The 19138-nt window shown below is 45.1% G+C and overlaps 1 protein-coding gene across 12 annotated transcripts in view; it reads left to right on the forward strand.

Annotated features, from left to right (window-relative positions):
- Window positions 1-5327: 5327 nt before the first annotated feature.
- The window catches only part of LARP1B (La ribonucleoprotein 1B), a 202235-nt gene continuing 188424 nt past the window's right edge, over window positions 5328-19138 (forward strand). For 5 of the 12 annotated variants that reach the window (XM_063705537.1, XM_063705533.1, XM_063705536.1 and 2 more), the window contains exons 1-6: window positions 5328-5468; window positions 8318-8517; window positions 10525-10584; window positions 11077-11173; window positions 12073-12207; window positions 16539-16622. Coding sequence is in view for 6 of the 12 variants with exons in the window: in XM_055385349.2 (XP_055241324.1) it covers window positions 12204-12207 (4 nt within the window). In the remaining 6 variants the exon portion in view is untranslated. The remainder of the gene's footprint in view (window positions 5469-8317; window positions 8518-10524; window positions 10585-11076; window positions 11174-12072; window positions 12208-16538; window positions 16623-19138) is intronic. The other 7 variants (XM_055385348.2, XM_063705531.1, XM_063705539.1 and 4 more) reach the window with 3 other exon arrangements.

Raw genomic sequence — 19138 nt, forward strand, 5'->3', positions numbered from 1 at the left:
ATGTATACAAGCTTAATGTTCTATGTATTCAAACTATTTATTCAAAATATAAATCATCAACATAATTTGCCACTAATATTCAGTCCCTTCACAGGACACGTGATTCACTGGGAATTAATAAATTAGCAGCCGGCAGGCAGTGACACACAGCAAAAATGAAAACCAAGAGGTGAAATAGTTCTGAAATAAAGGTTTTAAAGCTAACAGAAATCACTGAATTACTAAGTCATTAGCACTAATTTTGAGCCAACTAACTAATTAATATGAGATGATACAATGTCCTATACTTTGGTAAATACAGACTATGTTTAAACAATGTCTGTAACGTGACTTTCAAAATGCTCCTGGCTTTACAAAGATGTGATTAAGATGTAGTAATACATGCTAAACCATTTCCCCCTGCAGAGCATGTGGTAACTTTCATCAGTCACATTGAGAGTCCAGAAGACAAAGGAAAAGGTCGTGGATTTCGCTGAGAACTTACCAGAGTTGAACTCCCTCATTTTCCGTTCCCCAGCATTGGCGGGTTCTGGGACTGGTGGCTGTGGTGGCTCGTTGGTCTTTGTGTCTTAGAAGGTGGGGAATAATCATCATCTTGAAAAAGAAAAAATGGTCATTACTGAAGGAACCATCTTAGGTTACAGCCACCTCTGGGTCAATTCCCAACATTCAAAAGCTGAGCAGGGCTTTAAAGCTATCTTAATAATTATTTCTGTATTGCAAACTTCAGCATACTTTTTTCTAGTTACATTTGAAATGTTATTCTTTTGGGATGTGCTCAAGTGAATACTGCTTTTTCCTCTGTCTTGCTTCATTACTTTTTAGTTTGCTTCAATTGAATCATCACTGTAAGTCTCCCCTTCTCCTCAAATAACTTTCAAATTGCTGCCAAGAACTATGTTCTATTTTAAGGCTTTTGAGAAAAAATTTTCAATGAAGATAGCCACCTAAAGTTATACAAATATAGAACAAACGGGATAAAATAAAGCTTAGATTGGAAAAAATATTTAAGATTATACAAAATTCAAGCATAAACAAGGGAAACTGAGTAATTGTATATTCAAATACTTTTAACAAGTGCAAAACATGTAGGCTTAAAGAAATAGAGCTGGCCAGGCATGGTGGTTCACGCCTGTAATTCCAACAGTTTGGGAGGCCGAGGCAGGCAGATAACTTGAGGTCAGGAATTCGAGACCAGCCTGGCCAACGTAGTGAAACCCCCTCTCTACTAAAAATACAAAAATTAGGCCAGGAGCGATGGCTCATGCCTGTGATCCCAGCACTTTAAGAGGCTGAGGCGGGTAGATCACCTGAGGTCAGGAGTTTGAGACCAGCCTAACCAACATAGAGAAACCCCGTCTCTACTAAAAATACAACATTAGCTGGGTGTGGTGGCACATGCCTGTAATCCCAGCTACTCGGGAGGCTGAGGCAGGAGAATCCCATGAACCCGAAAGGCAAAGATTGTGGTGAGCCGAGATTGTGCCATTGCACTCCAGCCTGGGCAACAACAGCGAAACTCCATCTCAAAACAAAAAAAGAAAAAATTAGCCAGGTGTGGTGGCGCATGCCTGTAATCCCAGCTACTTGGGAGGCTGAGGCAGGAGAATCACTTGAACCCAGGAGGCTGAAGTTGCGGTGAGCCGAGACTGCACCATTGCACTCCAGCCTGGGTAACAGAGCAAGACCCAGTCTCAAAAAAAAAAAAAGAGAAAGAAAGAAAGAGGGCTACATTATTTATGAAACAGATACTGTTAACTCAGTCACCAGAAAGCCTGTGTATAAATGAGCAGTGAGATATTCAAGCACAGCACACACACACTTCTCAGGACAGCTGTCGTGAGAGTTCCAAGCTCGTTTCCTTCTGGATACATCAGGAACTCACTCTGCTATGATCCTGCAATACATCTCATGTTAGAATTAGAGACATCTGGGCCAGGCACAGTGGCTGATGCCTGTAATCCTAACACTTTGGGAAGCTGAGGCAGGCAGATCACCTAAGGTCAGGAGTTCAAGACCAGCCTGGCCAACATGGTGAAATGCTGTCTCTACCAAAAATACAAAAAATTAGCTGGGCATGGTGGCGTGCCCCTGTAATCCCAGCTACTCGGGAGCCTGAGGCAGGAGAATCGCTTGAACCCGGGAGGTGGTGGCTGCAGTGAGCCGAGATTGTGCCACTGCACTCCGGCATGGGGGACAGAGCAAGGCTCTGTCAAAAAAAAAAAAAAAAAACAACAGAAAAAGAAAAAAGAATTAGAGACATCTGGATCAAATTAGCTGCCAGTCTCGCAAAGTGTCGGGTAACATCCTATTAAGATTGCTGCTTACACGTCATCTATAAAATACTGAAAATATCATTTTAAGAAATCTTTTTTTTATTTTGAGACAGAGTTTTGCTCTTGTTGCCCAGGCTGGAGTGTGATGGTGCGATCTCAGCTGACTGCAACCTCTGCTCCCTGGGTTCAAGCAATTCTCCTTCCTCAGCCTCCTGAGTAGCTGGGATTACAGGCATGCACCACCACACCTGGCTAATTTTGTATTTTCAGTACAGACAGGGTTTCTCCATATTGGTCAGGCTGGTCTCGAACTCCTGACCTCAGGTGATCCACTGACCTTGGCCTCCCAAAGTGCTGGGATTACAGGTGTGAGCCACCATGCCTAGCCAAGAAACCCTTATTTGAAAACAAGCCAGGCGCAGTGGCTCATGCCTATAATCCCAGCACTTTGGGAAGCCAAGGCGGGTGGATCAGTTGACATCAGTAGTTTGAGACCAGCCTGGGCAACATGTTATAACCCCATCTCTACTAAAAATATATTTAAAAAATTAGCTGGGTGTGGTGGTGGGCACCTGTAATCCCGGGTTCTCAGGAGGCTGAGGCAGGAGAATCACTTGAACCTGGGAAGTAGAGGTTGCAGTGAGTGGAGATCATGCCACTGCGCTCCAGCCTGGGTGACAATAGAAAGACTCCATCTCAAAAACAAAACAAAACAAAACAAAAAACCACTAAAAAAAAGACTCCATTTCAAAAACAAAACTAAAACCAAAAACACAACACAAATGTAGTATACAAATGAAAATAATTACTGTGTTAAACACAGTTTCATAGAAAATAAAAGACCAATCAAATACAATAAGCTGCCTTTTTAGATGGGTATGTTATTCTTCTTTTACAGCTAAAGAAACGGGCTCAGAGAATGTTATTTGATTGGACCATGTTGCATCTGTGGACAGTGCAGCTGAGATCAGACTTTGTGTGTAACTCCACTAGCCTACCAGGGTGCCTCTCATAAAGGTAAGAATTGTAAATTTGGCCTAATATAAAAAGTTGCCAGGGCAGCACTGGGTCAATTCTACATACAGTACTTCTATGTTCATCAAGGGAAACCTTAAGGGAAAGTGAAAATGCTTCTAGAAGGCGACTGGACACCAGCGCCTTTGCTTGTTGCCTTTGGGCTCTTCTTCTAAGGCCAACAGTGACCTGAAATTATTGACTGACTTTTCCAATCAAGTGGACAAAATGGTACCAAGGTCGCCAACATCAGACAAATTCACTTGAGGGCCTTATCTATGTGCCTTGAAAGACAAAACTGCTTTTGTAAAGGATACTGTATTTCAGAAAAACATAATCATATTAACAACTAATAAGACTGTAAAATGCTGATGTGTTGAATGCCACTTTAGAAAAACATGTTCAAATCTAGGGAAAAAATTTGATACAAAACTACGTATCAATTATCTAGCTAGCTAGCTAGCTATCTAGAGACATGCTTTCATTCTTGCTCAGGATGGGAAGCAGTGGGAGTATCATAGCTCACTGCAGCCTTGAGCTCCTGGCCTCAAGTGATCCTCCTGCCTCAGCCTCCTAACTAGCTAGGGCCACAGGTGGACACAGTTACGCCTGGGTTTTTGTTTGTTTGTTTTGTAGAGACAGGGTTTCACTACATTGCCCAGGCTGGTGTCAAACTTTGGAGTCTCGCTGTGTCGCCCAGGCTGGGGTGCAGTGGTGCCATCTCGGCCCAATGCAACCTCCGCCTCCCGAGTTCAAGTAATTCTCCTTTATCAGCCTCCCAAGTAGCTGGGACTACAGGCATGCGCCACCACGCCTGGCTAATTTTTGTATTTTTTGTAGAGACTGGGTTTCACCATGGCCAGGCTGGTCTCCAACTCCTGACCTCAGGTGATCCACCCGCCTCGGCCTCCCAAAGTGTTGGGATTACAGGTGTCAGCCACTGAGCCTGGCGGAGCACTTTATTATGTTATTAAGTAGCCTAACCCAGGTGGGGCGCTGTCCCTCTCGCCTGTAATCCCGACAACTCTGATGGCCAAGGTGAGAAGATCGCTTCAACTCAGGAGTTCGAAACTGGCCCGGGCAACATAGCGAGGCCCTCCCGCCACCCCATCTCTAGAAAAAAATACAAAAATTAGGCCAGGTGCACACCGCGCCCGGCTAATTTTTGTATCTTTTGTAGAGACGGGGTTTCGTCATGTTGCCCAGGCTGGTCTCGAACTCCTGAGCCCAAGCCATCCATCCTCCCGCCTCGGCCTCCCAAAGTGCTGGGATTACAGTAGGGCCAGCCAGCCTCATGTTTTATTTAGCAGTCCCTCCCTGTTGCACACTTGGATAGTTTTTTAATTTTTTTACACAGGGTTTACCTCAATCTCGCAGGCTGGAATGCTGTGGTGGGATCATAGCTCACTGGAGCCTTGAACCGTTGGGTTCATACTTGAGGGCTGGGGGGCTGAGGTAGGAGTACAGAGATGGGGCTGCGCCATGTTGCTAGGCTGCTCTTGGTCTGAAGGGTCCTCCCGCCTCGGCCGCGCCAGACATAGTTTTCTATTTTTGACCAACACAAACACTGTGCTGGGTCTGAATTTTTCAGCTACCCTTCTTCAGCTGGCAACACACAGGACCTGGCGGGGAGGTCGCTCTTACCAGTTCCCCACTCTGACGAGAAGACTGCCCAGCTCCAGGAACCGTAGCGCCCCAGTGACGTAGCCAAACACCCGCGCCTCTGACATCGCCAGAGGCCCACCTCTATGGTGTCGGCGAAGGCGCGCTCTTGTGGCGTCACGGAAGGCGCGCATTTGTGAGGTCGCAGGAGACCGCCACTCACGCGGAGCCAATCGGAACTCGCGGCGGGGCTGCTGGGTCTTCCAGGAGCGCGCATGAGCGGACGCTGCCTACCGGTGGCCGGGCGGGATGTAACCGGCTGCTGAGCTGGCAGTTCTGTGTCGCTAGGCTTCGGCCCGGCCGCCGCCGCACATAAGCTGCGAGGAGGAGCTTTACGACTTCCCGGTCTTCGGGGCCGGGCGCAGCAAGGGCCAGACTCTGCGCTAGCAGGCGCTGCGCGCCAACCGGCCGGCACCTGTCGCAGAAGGTGCAACCGATCGCACTGTCGTGCAGAAGCTCCTCAATGGCCAGCGCCAGCTGCAGCCCCGGCTGCCCACTCGCCTCACCTGAGCCTGGGTACGTGCGCCCCACAACACGTCCCCCAGCCAGGGCCCGGGGACCCCCGGGAGCGTCCCCGGCTACCTGGCGCCGCTCATCCTGGGTAGGGTCGGCCCCCTCTGAGGCTGCCCGGCATGAGGGAGCTGCACCCCTGAGCTTGACCTCTGACGGCCCTTTGTAATAGCATTAAGTCTTTGAAACTTTGTAGCGGGGTAGAAGGGGCTAGGAAACGAAGAAAACATCTTTTTAAAAATATAAGCGGTCGGCTGGGCGAGGTGGCCCACGCCTGTAATCCCAGCACTTTGGGAGGTCGAGGCCGGTGGATCACGAGGACAGGAGTTCAAGACCAGCCTGGCCAGCATGGTTTCACTGAAACCCTGTCTCTACTAAAAACACAAAAATTAGTCGGGCGTGGTGGCGGGTGCCTGTAATCCCAGCTACTCGGGAGGCTGAGGCAGAGAATTGTTTGAACCCGGGATGCGGAGGTTGCAGTGAGCGGAGATCTCGCCACTGCACTCCAGCCTGGGCAACAGACCAAGACTCCGTCTAAACAAACAAATATATGTGTGTATATATATGCGATCGAGCCCGGGAGATTGAGATTACAGTGAGCTGAGATTATATAAGCGATCAAGCACTGGAGGTTGAGGTTACAGTGAGCTGAGATTGCGCCATTGCACTCCAGCCCGTGTAACAGAGGGAGACTCTGTCTCTAAAAAATTATATGCAAATGAGCGTTTTTCTTCCAGCGCTCATGCTCAGACTGAAGAAAGTAATTGGGCCAGGCCAGGTGGCTCACGCCCATAATCCCAGCATTTTGGGAGGCGGAGGCGGAGGCGGAAGCGGGTGGATCGCTTGAGCTCAGGAATTCCAGACTAGTTTGGGCAACATGGTGGAACCCTGTCTCTACAAAAATACAAAAAATTAGCTGGGCATGGTGGCACGCACTTGTAGTCTCCGCTACTTGCCGGGCTTAGGCGGGAGGATCGCTCGGCTGCGGCCTCGACCTCCTGGGGCAATCCATTTCAGCCTCCCAAAGTGCTGAGATTACAGGAATGAGCCATTGTACCTGGCTTTGCACTATATTTTAATACTTTATTTGAAAATGGAAACTTTTACAGGCAATTCACTTCCTTCAAACTAATGATAAGGAAGTGATGCTGTTCTGTTCTGTTTTGTTGTTTTTGTGTGTGTGTTTTTTTTTCTTTTTTGAGATGGGGTCTTGCCCAGGTTGGAGTGAGGTGGTGCAAACAAGGCTCACTGCAGCCTTGACCTTCTGGCTCAAGGAATCCTTCCCCGTCAGCCTCCGCGGTAGCTGGGACTACAGGTGCATGCTACCACGCTTGGCTAATTCTTTTTTTGAAATGGAGTCTCACTGTCTCCCAGGCTGGAGTGCAGTGGTGCAATCTCGGCTCACTGCAGGCTGGTCTCAACCTCTGACTTCGGATGGTCCACCCACTTCTGCATCCCAAAGTGCTGGGATTACAAGTGTGACCCACCGCGCCTGGCGATTTTGCTCATTTTAGATACTAGAACTTTTTAATTAAAAATTTTTTTTTTTCCTGAGATGGAGTCTTTGTCTCCAGGCTGGAGTGTAGTGGCGTAATCTCGGCTCACTGCAACCTCCGCCTCCTGAGTTCAAGCGATTCTCCTGCCTCAGCCTGCCAGAGTTGTTGGGACTACAGGTGCGCACCACCACACCCAGGAGTTCAAGGCTGCAGTGAGCCATGATCGTACCACTGCACTCCAGCCTGGGCAACACAGCGAGACCCTGACTCCACAAATAAATAAATCAACATCATATGATCTGTACCAGGGTATAGGCAGGTGCTATGATCCCCACTTTTCATCCTCAACTCTAAGTTGAGTCATACATCAACCTCTAGTAAAAAGTGGCATGCTCTCAGTCAAAGGGGTAAGCCCAAACCACGTGGAGAGAATCTTATCTCTTTTGAGAGCTAATATAAAAAGAATTCCTCCTAGGCATAAAAATATTGTGACATCAGTTACTTAGGCTAAACATGCCTATTATGCTAAGTGAGTTATTAACAATAAATACTTTAACTCTGTGCCATGTTAATTATCATAATCTGATTTATAATTTGTTTTAACCTTTGGTTATATATACCTTGAAGCCATTTATATTTTGGTATACTTGTAATAATTACTATACACTGGACTATGTATATTGAACTAAACACGGAGAGTCAAAAAAGAGTATGTGATCAGAGTAGAAATCATGCCCTAGCTTCCTTTGTGTCTACCTCCTACCTTGAGTAGAAGTGGTAGAAAAAGTAATTACCTAAGATTTTTTGGATTCTGGTTTGTGGAGAAGCACCCTTATATTTAGGCTGATGGGCGGCAAAATTAGAAAGTATTTTTTGTGATTTAGAATTTTATACGGAGATGTTCATTGTGATTAATTATTCTTTGTATTAGCAGATTTTTGCTTTTTATAGCTGCATGATTTCTTGTTTATTATTCATTCATTATTGTCTATTAATAAAGAAAAACTTTATTTCACTGAAGCAGTGATATATAATCCAACTTGGATTTTTAAATAATGACTGACTTTTTTCTTTGGGAATACATTACTGTTAAAAATGTAATTATTAGATACATTACTTTTAATGAATATAAGTGGTATAATTAGAAGGCTGAAAAGAATCCTTGGAAACGTGAGTTTAATTTGATAGCTAAGAAACTGAGGACAAGATACTTATTCTTTGTAGCATATTTTCTAATGTGATTTCATTGTCTCACCAAGAAATACTTGCATAAAGCAAGTTCAGTTACAGCATCTGTTGAATATTTAAGGTTGGGTAAAGTGGGTGAGTTTAACAGATATTTTCCCTTATTTCTTTTAGGCGAATCTGGATTGGGAAAGTTGACATTAATCAACTCATTATTCCTCCCAGATTTGTATTCTCCAGAGTATCCGGGTCCTTCTCAGAGAATTAAAAAGCCTGTACAGGTCTAGATATTGGTATTTTTAATTGATGATAAGCTGGAATAATATTAATACACACAAAGCACGTGTTGTAACTTTCATTATGCTTCCTTAGAGGTAAGATGCAAATTTGCCCTTAGCCAGTGTAAGATGGTAAATATGACTTCATAAAATTAAAAAAACAGAAGAAGTACAGTTAATCAAATTATCTTGACTAGAACTTTCCAAATTTGTCCTAAGGATTCTCCTAGAGATGACACTGTGACATAGTAACCAATTCCCCTGGAGTTGTGCTATGTAGTATGATAGTCGTTTGCCACATGTTTAAATCAATTAAAATTAATTAAATTAAAATGCAATTTCTCATTTGCTCCAGATATATTTCAAGTGCTCAACAGCCATATGTGGCAAGTGGCTGCCATTTTGTGCAGCACATATATGAAGATTTTCATCATTGTAGAAAATTGCATTGGACAGTGGAGAGAAAACATGATTCATAGAAAAACTATTGTTATTTAAATACAGTGTTCTATATTAGTCAGTGGGATAATACCATATCATAGTTGAATGGCAATAGCAATTCTGTAAGACTCCCAAGCTATATGTGATCTAATTTACTGCTTCTCAGTCTTTGCTATGCATTCCAATCCTGGGTATCCTGTTAAATTTATTTCTTCTAGTAGTTCTGAGATGGGCTGCCTTTCTACATTTCTAACAAGATCCCAGGTGATGCTGATGCTGCTGGATGGTAGATCACACTTTATAAAGCAAGGGGCTAGACTCTAGATATGCACTTTTTATTAAATAGTACATCAGCCTGTAGCCACATGTGGCTATTAATCTTTGAAATGTGGGTAGTCTGAATTGTGATGTTCTGCAAATATAAAATATGCCACAGATTTCTAAGACTGAGCATGGAAAAGAAAATCTCCGTAATTTTTTATATTGATTGTATACTGCAGTGATAATATTTTGGATGTATCGGGTTAAATAAAATTGACTGATTTCACCTTTTTCCTATTTTAAAAGTGGCTACTAAGAAAATTTTAAATTACTTACATGACCGACATGGTATTTTTATTTGGCAGCGCTGCTCTAAGCTGTTGATGAAAAATATTGTTGGTGAGCTCTGCTTAGGTAATATATAGGACACGAGCAGAGAGGAGGCACGTGAACAGTTCTGGCTGGAGTAGGCTTCATTGAGGCCGTGATGCTTTTAGCTGGATTTGAAGAGGTGGTAGTGATCATCCCAGTGCACAGGATATAGGAGGACAGTCTATATATTCTGAGCAGTAACTCATATATATCATACTGCAAGACCCCAAAGGAGTAATTTTGTGAAGTAAATATCTTATTTCTCCTTTTTAATGTTTCTATTTTAGGAATTTTTTTTTTTTTTTTTTAGTAACCTTCATAGGGCTTGAGATTTAAAATTACCTGCAAAATTCTACTCTAAAAACTTGATCCTACATGCTTATTTATTTTGTGATCAATATTGGAAATTTTAAACCTAAGCAAGAAAATGAACTTTGAACTTTCTTAATTTGGGTATCTATTATGAATACCTTCACTTAAGTATTTATGAATTTAGATATGAAAGGTAAAACTAACCACTGTCCAAATTAATATACAGTTCATTTCCAGAACCCTAGTTTCTTCCATGTGCTCACTCGCATTCAGTATTACAACCCCCAAAGATAAACACCTTACCGACTGCCTTCTCCATAAATTTGCCTGTTCTTGAACATTATATACGTATACTTTTTTGTATCTGTTTTCTTTCAGTGAAGATTGTCTGTATTATTTACTCATGTTGTGTGTAGTTGTTTTTTTCATCGTCGTATAATACTCCATTGTGTGAATGTATCAGTATATCCTTTATTATTTATTGTAGATAAGCCTTTGGGTTTTCAGTTTTTTACTAACGGGAACATTCTTGTGCATGTCTTAGTAGACTTAGGCACTCATTGCTGTTGTGTGTGCATAAAGATATAAAGGTATTTGAGTTTATTTTATTTGATTTCTAGTGAGGTTGAACATGTCTTTTGTACTCAATAACTTCAGATTTCATTAAAGTGTTTTGGTAATCTTAATATTTTCTGTCATTTTCTTGCTGATTTATAGGAGTTTGAAAAATCACATTTGAGAAGAGGATTGGATCCTAGCCATAACATAAATATAAGGGTAATTACATCCATGCTGAGAAAGATTTAGGAATGATAGTAAGTTCATTTGAGTGAGTGGTTTGGGCCAAACTTGATAGAGAATAGTCTAGGAAGACATTTACTATAAATGGTAGATTAAATGTTCTTGCCTGATGAATTACATTTGAACTCTGAATGACTGAATCACTCAAACTGCTTATTTGTATTATTAGATGCACATTTAAGTTATGTATTACATGTCTTTAGTGGTGATCACTATTTTATCAGTTCCTCTGTCTTTCTTTATACCAAGTATGACTCATAAACCCAGTATTAATTTGCCAAGAGATTGGCATACTATTTGTATATATGCTTTTCTTTCAAATAATCTGGATTTCCAATGCCCAGAATCATTGATCCTAAAGAAAATGTGGGAGTAGGTAGATAAACTCAAACATCCCTACCATCACCCCTGGTAGGAAATCACTGGTGTAATGTATGATATTAACATCTGCACCAATTACTCTTATAGGTGGAACCAAAGTTTTAATCAAAGAAGGTGGTGTTCAGTTGCTGCTTACAATAGTTGATACCCCAGGATTTGGAGATGCAGTGGATAATAGTAATTGGTAAGAAGGATTTGTCCTCACAACTTTCCAGTGTATTTGGGGTATTGGGGTGGTTAAACTTTCTCTTCTTAACATTTTAAAACTCTTCTTAGCAAAGGTCACCAAACTTCAAGTAACATGACAGGTTTGTATACCAACTTTGCCACTTATTTGACAAAGTTTAACTTCAAAGTTAAACAAAGAAGTTTAACTTCTTTGAACCCATTTACTTTTCGATAAAATGGAGATAATACCTATCATAAAATTGTTTTTAAGACATATTCCAAAATAACATAGCTAGATAGAAGAATTCTCATTATTGTAAGAAATCTAAAACTGTTTGCTTTAATTTTATCCATTTGTATAAATTCTATCTCAATCCTAATTTAAACCTGATATTTAGACCTTCAGTTTTTCCATAAGTCCTAAGTGAAGAAAACAACTATGAAATTTTAGTCTGAAGTAATTATCTTAGTATTTTATAAATAACTTTTATTTTTGTTTGAATTCACATTGTTTTTGAGGTATTTTTCTGTCAACTCTTAAAACTCCTAAGTTCATCGTGAAGTTTTTATATTATTTAAAGTAATCTCTCATTTGAAATTTGAAACTGAATATAATTGTTTTCATATTATGAAGTGTGTTATTAATACACTTACTAGTGCCAATAATATGCTAATAATTTAGCTGTGTTTCAACAATAAATATTTTCTTTCATTTGGAAAGTTTTGAAATAATGAATAAAGATTTATTCAACATAATTTATATTTTTGAATCTTTATATAGAATAACTTGACATATCTTCCATTGGTAAATTCATTTTGCTTATTTGAAAATATTGATTATTGTCCTTTAACAGTCATCAGTTAATTCATATGTAGAATTGCAACTTAATTGTTTTGTTTATTTGCATTCTATAGCTGGCAGCCTGTTATCAATTACATTGATAGTAAATTTGAGGACTACCTAAATGCAGAATCGCGAGTGAACAGATGTCAGATGCCTGGTAACAGGGTGCAGTGTTGTTTATACTTCATTGCTCCTTCAGGACATGGGTCAGTAACCTGATAGTTCTGATTCCTTTTTGTTGTTGTTGCTTACTGTTACCTTTATGTGCATATTTGAGTAATCTTTAAGTTTGTGAAGTACATACAACTATACCCATTATTAAGTACCAAATTTCATGTAGAAATGTCTTAGTTGAAAAGCCTTTTTAAGTCCTGTGTAAGCTAACAGTGATTTTACTCCTTAGTTCTTTTTTTTTTTTTTTTTTTTTTATTTTATTTTATTTTATTTTATTTTTTATTTTTTATTGATCATTCTTAGGTGTTTCTTGCAGAGGGGGATTTGGCAGGGTCACAGGACAATAGTGGAGGGAAGGTCAGCAGATAAACAAGTGAACAAAGTTCTCTGGTTTTCCTAGGCAGAGGACCTTGCGGCCTTCCGCAGTGTTTGTGTCCCTGGGTACTTGAGATTAGGGAGTGGTGATGACTCTTAACGAGCATGCTGCCTTTAAGCATCTGGTTAACAAAGCACATCTTGCACCGCCCTTAATCCGTTCAACCCTGAGTGGATACAGCACATGTTTCAGAGAGCACAGGGTTGGGGGTAAGGTCACAGATCAACAAGATCCCAAGGCAGAAGAATTTTTCTTAGTACAGAACAAAATGAAGTCTCCCATGTCTACCTCTTTCTACACAGACACGGCAACCATCCGATTTCCCAATCTTTTCCCCACCTTTCTCCCCTTTCTATTCCACAAAACTGCCATTGTCTTCATGGCCCGTTCTCAATGAGCTGTTGGGTACACCTCCCAGACGGGGTGGTGGCCGGGCAGAGGGGCTCCTCCCTTCCCAGTAGGGGCGGCCGGGCAGAGGCGCCCCTCACCTCCCGGACGGGGTGGCTGGCCGGGCGGGGGGCTGACCCCCCCCCACCTCCCTCCTGGACGGGTTGGCTGGCCGGGCGGGGGGCTGACCCCCCCACCTCCCTCCCGGACAGGGCGGCTGGCCCGGCGGGAGGGCTGACCCCCCCACCTCCCACCCAGACGGGGCGGCTGGCCGGGTGGGGGGCTGACCCCCCACCTCCCTCCCGGACGGGGCGGCTGGCTGGGCAGAGGGGCTCCTCACTTCCCAGTAGGGGTGGCCGGGCAGAGGCGCCCCTCACCTCCCGAACGGGGGCGGCTGGCCAGGCGGGGGGCTGACTCCCCCACCTCCCTCCCGGACGGGGCGGCTGGCCGGGCGGAGGGCTGACCCCCCCACCTCCCACCCAGACGGGGCGGCTGGCCGGGCGGGGGGCTGACCCCCCACCTCCCTCCCGGACGGGGCGGCTGGCCGGGCAGAGGGGCTCCTCACTTCCCAGTAGGGGTGGCCGGGCAGAGGCGCCCCTCACCTCCCGAACGGGGGCGGCTGGCCAGGCGGGGGGCTGACCCCCCCACCTCCCTCCCGGACGGGGCAGCTGGCCGGGCAGAGGGGCTCCTCACTTCCCAGTAGGGGCGGCCGGGCAGAGGCGCCCCTCACCTCCCGGACGGGGTGGCTGGCCGGGCGGGGGGCTGACCCTCCCCACCTCCCTCCCGGACAGGGCGGCTGGCCAGGCGGGGGGCTGACCCCCCACCTCCCTCCCGGACGGGGCGGCTGGCCGGGCAGAGGGGCTCCTCACTTCCCAGTAGGGGCGGCCGGGCAGAGGCGCCCCTCACCTCCTGGACGGGGCGGCTGGCCAGGCGGGGGGCTAACCCCCCCACCTCCCTCCCAGATGGGGCAGCTGGCCGGGTGGGGGGCTGACCCCCCCACCTCCCTCCCGGACGGGGCGGCTGGCCGGGTGGGGGGCTGACCCCCCCACCTCCCTCCTGGGTGGGGCGGCTGGCCGGGCAGAGGGGCTCCTCACTTCCCAGTAGGGGCAGCCGGGCAGAGGCGCCCCTCACCTCCCGGACGGGGGTGGCTGGCCAGGCGGGGGGGTAACCCCCCCACCTCCCTCCCGGATGGGGCGGCTGGCCGGGCAGGGGGCTGACCCCCCCACCTCCCTCCTGGACGGGGCGGCTGGCCGGGCAGAGTGGCTCCTCACTTCCCAGTAGGGGCGGCCGGGCAGAGGCGCCCCTCACCTCCCGAACGGGGGCGGCTGGCCAGGCGGGGGGGTAACCCCCCCACCTCCCTCCCGGACGGGGCGGCTGGCCGGGCAGGGGGCTGACCCCCCCACCTCCCTCCCGGACGGGGCGGCTGGCCGGGCGGGGGGCTGACACCCCCACCTCCCTCCCGGACGGGGTGGCTGGCCGGGTGGGGGGCTGACCCCCCCACCTCCCTCCCGGACGGGGCGGCTGGCCGGGCAGAGTGGCTCCTCACTTCCCATTAGGGGCGGCCAGGCAGAGGCGCCCCTCACCTCCCGAACGGGGGCGGCTGGCCAGGCGGGGGGCTAACCCCCCCACCTCCCTCCCGGACGGGGCGGCTGGCCGGGCGGGGGGCTGACCCCCCCACCTCCCTCCCGGACGGAGCGGCTGGCCGGGCAGAGGGGATCCTCACTTCCCAGTAGGGGTGGCCGGGCAGAGGCGCCCCTCACCTCCCGGACAGGGCGGCTGGCCGGGCGGGGGGCTGATCCCCCCACCTCCCTCCCGGACGGGGTGGCTGCCGGGCGGAGACGCTCCTCACTTCCCAGACGGGGTGGCTGCTGGGCGGAGGGGCTCCTCACTTCTCAGACGGGGCGGCTGCGGGGCGGAGGGGCTGCTCACTTCTCAGACGGGGCGGTTGCCAGGCAGAGGGTCTCCTCACTTCTCAGACGGGGCGGCCGGGCAGAGACGCTCCTCACATCTCAGACGATGGGCGGCCGGGCAGAGACGTTCCTCACTTCCTAGATGGGATGGCGGCCGGGAAGCGGCACTCCTCACTTCCTAGATGGGATGGCGGCCGGGCAGAGACGCTCCTCACTTTCCAGACTGGGCAGCCAGGCAGAGGGGCTCCTCACATCCCAGACAATGGGCGGCCAGGTGGAGACGCTCCACGCTTCCCAGACGGGGGGTCTGCCGGGCAGAGGCTGCAATCTCGGCTCTTTGGGAGGCCAAGGCAGGCGGCTGGGAGGTGGTTGTAGCGAGCCGAGATCACGCCACTGCACTCCAGCATGGGCGCCATTGAGCACCGAGTTAATGAGACTCCGTCTGCAATCCCGGCACCTCGGGAGGCCGAGGCTGGCAGATCACTCGTGGTTAGGAGCTGGAGACCAGCCCGGCCGACACAGCGAAGCCCCGTCTCCACCAAAAAAATACGAAAACCAGTCAGGCGTGGCGGCGCGCGCCTGCAATCGCAGGCGCTCGGCAGGCTGAGGCAGGAGAATCAGGCAGGGAGGTTGCAGTGAGCTGAGATGGCAGCAGTACCGTCCAGCTTCGGCTCGGCATCAGAGGGAGACCGTGGAAAGAGAGGGAGAGGGAGACCGTGGGGAGAGGGAGAGGGAGAGGGAGAGGGAGAGGGAGACCGTGGAAAGAGAGGGAGAGGGAGACCGTGGGGAGAGGGAGAGGGAGAGGGAGAGGGAGAGGGAGAGGGAGAGGGAGAGGGAGAGGGCCTTAGTTCTTATTCATAAGGATTTTCCCTGCTTCATGGAAATAAACAGTGTTGCCACCATGGTTTGAGGTCTCAATGTGGCAAATTTAGCTTTCATGTTGAACTACCAAATAAAGAGAAGCACCAAACCAGTTAGACATATTCAAAATAAATCCAAAGATTCTATTTATTATAAGTCTCATAAGAGATGGTTATCAAAAGCACTTGCATGCCAATGTTTTCTTGTGCCATTTCTTTCTGCAAGAAATCTGTTTGGCTTCTGTTTCACCTTAGCTGTCATAGACATGTCGTTTAAGTATCATATTGTCAGTACTAACCTTTTGTTTATTAGGACATAAGACCTAAGAATCTAGACATTAATCTGATGTGATTGTTCTGTTTGTTATAGTTAGCCTGTACTCCCTTTTTTTGTTCTTTGTACTTCCCCTTTCATTTTGAGTACATATATGTGTCATTTGTAACTGCAGATTTTTCCAATTATTCTTCCTCAGTCTTTCCCTTTGGGTAAGTAACTCAGCATACATAATTCAGCCACCTGGTAATTGTAACGCCACCATCTCTCCACCAAAAGAACTGTAGTAGCATCAGGCTAAATAGCATTAAGTTATCTAACACATTACAGTAGAGTAAACCAATTCCTTCAGGTATACTTTTCTCTTCCATTTTTGGCTTCTCACTCTCTTTTTTTTGTTTGTTTTTATAGATGGGTCAATGCCCATTATCACTCTAGATGGATAAGGGAGCCTTAATTATATACTTATATTTTTGCACTGTCAGATTGGAGTGGGGTAAAAATGTTTCTTCTTTTATGTCTAATACTCTTTTTTTTTTTTTTTGCTGTGCCGTAGACCATTACATAACTGAAGACTCCCACCTTCAGGCAGGATTGGGTAGTACGTGTTTGTAACCACCTGGCATTGCCTTTTGTTGAGGTAATTTCAGTTTTTATTAGTAGTAGTAGTAGTAGTATACTTTTAAGTTCTACGGTATATGTTCACAATGTGCAGGTTTGTTACATATGTATACATGTGCCATGTTTGTTTGCTTCACCCATTAACTGGTCATTTACATTAGGTATTTCTCCTAATACTATCCCTCCTCCATCCCCCACCCCACGACAGGCCCTAGTGTATGATATTTCCTGCCCTGTGTCCAAGTGTTCTCATTGTTCAATTCCCACCTATGAGTGAGAAACACCTATGCGGTGTTTGGGTTTCTGTCCTTGCGATAGTTTGCTCAGAATGATGGTTTCCAGCTTCATCCATGTCCCTGCAAAGGACATGAACTCATCCTTTTTTATGGCTGCATAGTATTCCATGGTGTATATGTGCTACATTTTCTTAATCCAGTCTATCATTTTATGGTGTTCTCAGTTTACATATTTAAATCACTAAACTGACTATTTGACTTAAAAGGCTCAAAAAAAGTCATCTCAAAAATACAACACACTGCATAACCTTTTATAAGTATTTGTGTAGCTTCTTGAATTTATATTTTTAAATCATTCTCATTTAACTTGTCAGGGCCTTTTCCTGAAAGCCAGCAGAGTGAAATCTTAACCTGCAGTTAAGCCAATAAAATTTGTCAGCTTATAACCAATTTTATTATTTTAGATTTTCTGGACTCTCTCCAACTATAGTAATTCTCATGAAATCACATTCCTGCCATCCCCTTGGGAAAAATTTTATTTCTTAAAATTGCATGGGAAATGAGAGCTTTTTTAAAAGAAAAAAATTTTTATATTCAAATGATATGTAGTGGCTTTGTGCCATTTCTTATTTGTCACAAGGGGTAAGATGTTTAAAATTGCTATATCTTATATATAAAAATGTACCTTTGAATAATTTCTCAGTTTAACTATTTTTAGAAATGGAGCAAAGTTTTGCCCATTGGTACATGATATTGTGGATTAAGTGAAAGAATATGAGGCTGGGCGCGGTGGCTCACGCCTGTAATCCCAGCACTTTGAGAGGTTGAGGCAGGCGGATCACCTGAGGTCGAGAGTTCGAGACCAGCCTGACCAACATGGAGCAACCCCGTGTCTACTAAAAATACAAAATCAGCTGGCCGTGGTGGCGCATGCCTGTAATCCCAGCTAATAGGGAGGCTGAGTCAGGACAGTTGCTTGAACCTGGGAGGTGAAGGTTGCGGTGAGCCGAGATCACACCATTGCACTCCAGCCTGGGCAACAAGAGTGAAACTCCATCTCAAAAAAAAGAATATGACACAGAATTTTATGTATAGAGTTCCAGGTACCCTGCTCACTACAGACTGAAATTCTATGCAGTCTAACAAATGAATCAGAGCCTTTCCATTTTGTCTGGGTAGTCCCTAGATTCCCTTTTTAGAGGGTTTTGTTTTTAGAGTGATTATAAATTCGTCCAACAGTGCACTTTCAGTGCCTTCTACCTCCCTCTACCAAGTATGAACGGCGTGCATGGCTGATTTATGATTTCGGCTATTATCACTTCATGTGCGTTGTTCACTATTTTGTAACTGTTATTAAAGTAAAATACTGACTTGGAACATGAATTTTAAAATGGTGTTTTATCCTTCTAGTATTGATTCCCAGTTTTAGAAAAATTGGTGTCATCCAGTGAGTTTTATACAGAAGGATTTTTTCCCTTAGAAATATATACATACATACAAAAAAAATTTGTCATTTTCCCTGTAGTTGTTTATTATGCTGTAGAATTTGAGGCTAAATAGTCTTTTCTCTGTACTGTGGGTTTATCTTCTAGAAATGATAAAGGATTTTCTATTGCTAAAAAACAAGATTTAAAAACTAAATTTGTTGATGAAAAGACTAGCCAATATAAATCTAAATGGACAGAGGGAAAAAATTCAACCGGAATGTAATACACATGTGAACTAAATGTTTTCTGTTGCTGACGTTTTGTAGGCTTCTGAAATTTAATGAGACTTTTACAAGGTTTACCTTTTTTCCTAAAGTTTAATTTTTAAACTGACTTAAATGTTTTTTGACCCTTTGGTTATATTTAAGAAGCTGACTAATTTCCTTGTCATGTTTATTTTTAAATATCTTTCTCTTTAAAAGTTGGGATACTATAATAAATATTCAGCAAGTATTTTGCATTTAAATATAAAATCTTGTTATTTGGATTTTAATACTTTATATTAAATGCCTTTAAGATTTATTAAAATTTTAGATTAACTGAACTCTGCTTTTTTGTCACTGGATTAATAAGCAGGCTTGTATCTGACATAATAGCTTAATAAGGCAGTGACAATTTAAATTTGTCATGAGTATAAATTGAAAAATCATAATTTAGAAATCGGAGATTGAATATTTCATGGCATTTATATTTAGTGTTTTATATAATGATTAATGAAAAGAAGCAAAACTTAAATTTTTTTTCAAAGATGGATAGGTTCAGGCCAGATGCAGTGGCTTACTCCTCTAATCCCAGCACTTTGGGGACCAAGG

The sequence above is a fragment of the Gorilla gorilla genome, chromosome 3 (assembly GCF_029281585.2).
Source record: "Gorilla gorilla gorilla isolate KB3781 chromosome 3, NHGRI_mGorGor1-v2.1_pri, whole genome shotgun sequence".
Taxonomy (NCBI): Eukaryota; Metazoa; Chordata; class Mammalia; order Primates; family Hominidae; genus Gorilla; species Gorilla gorilla.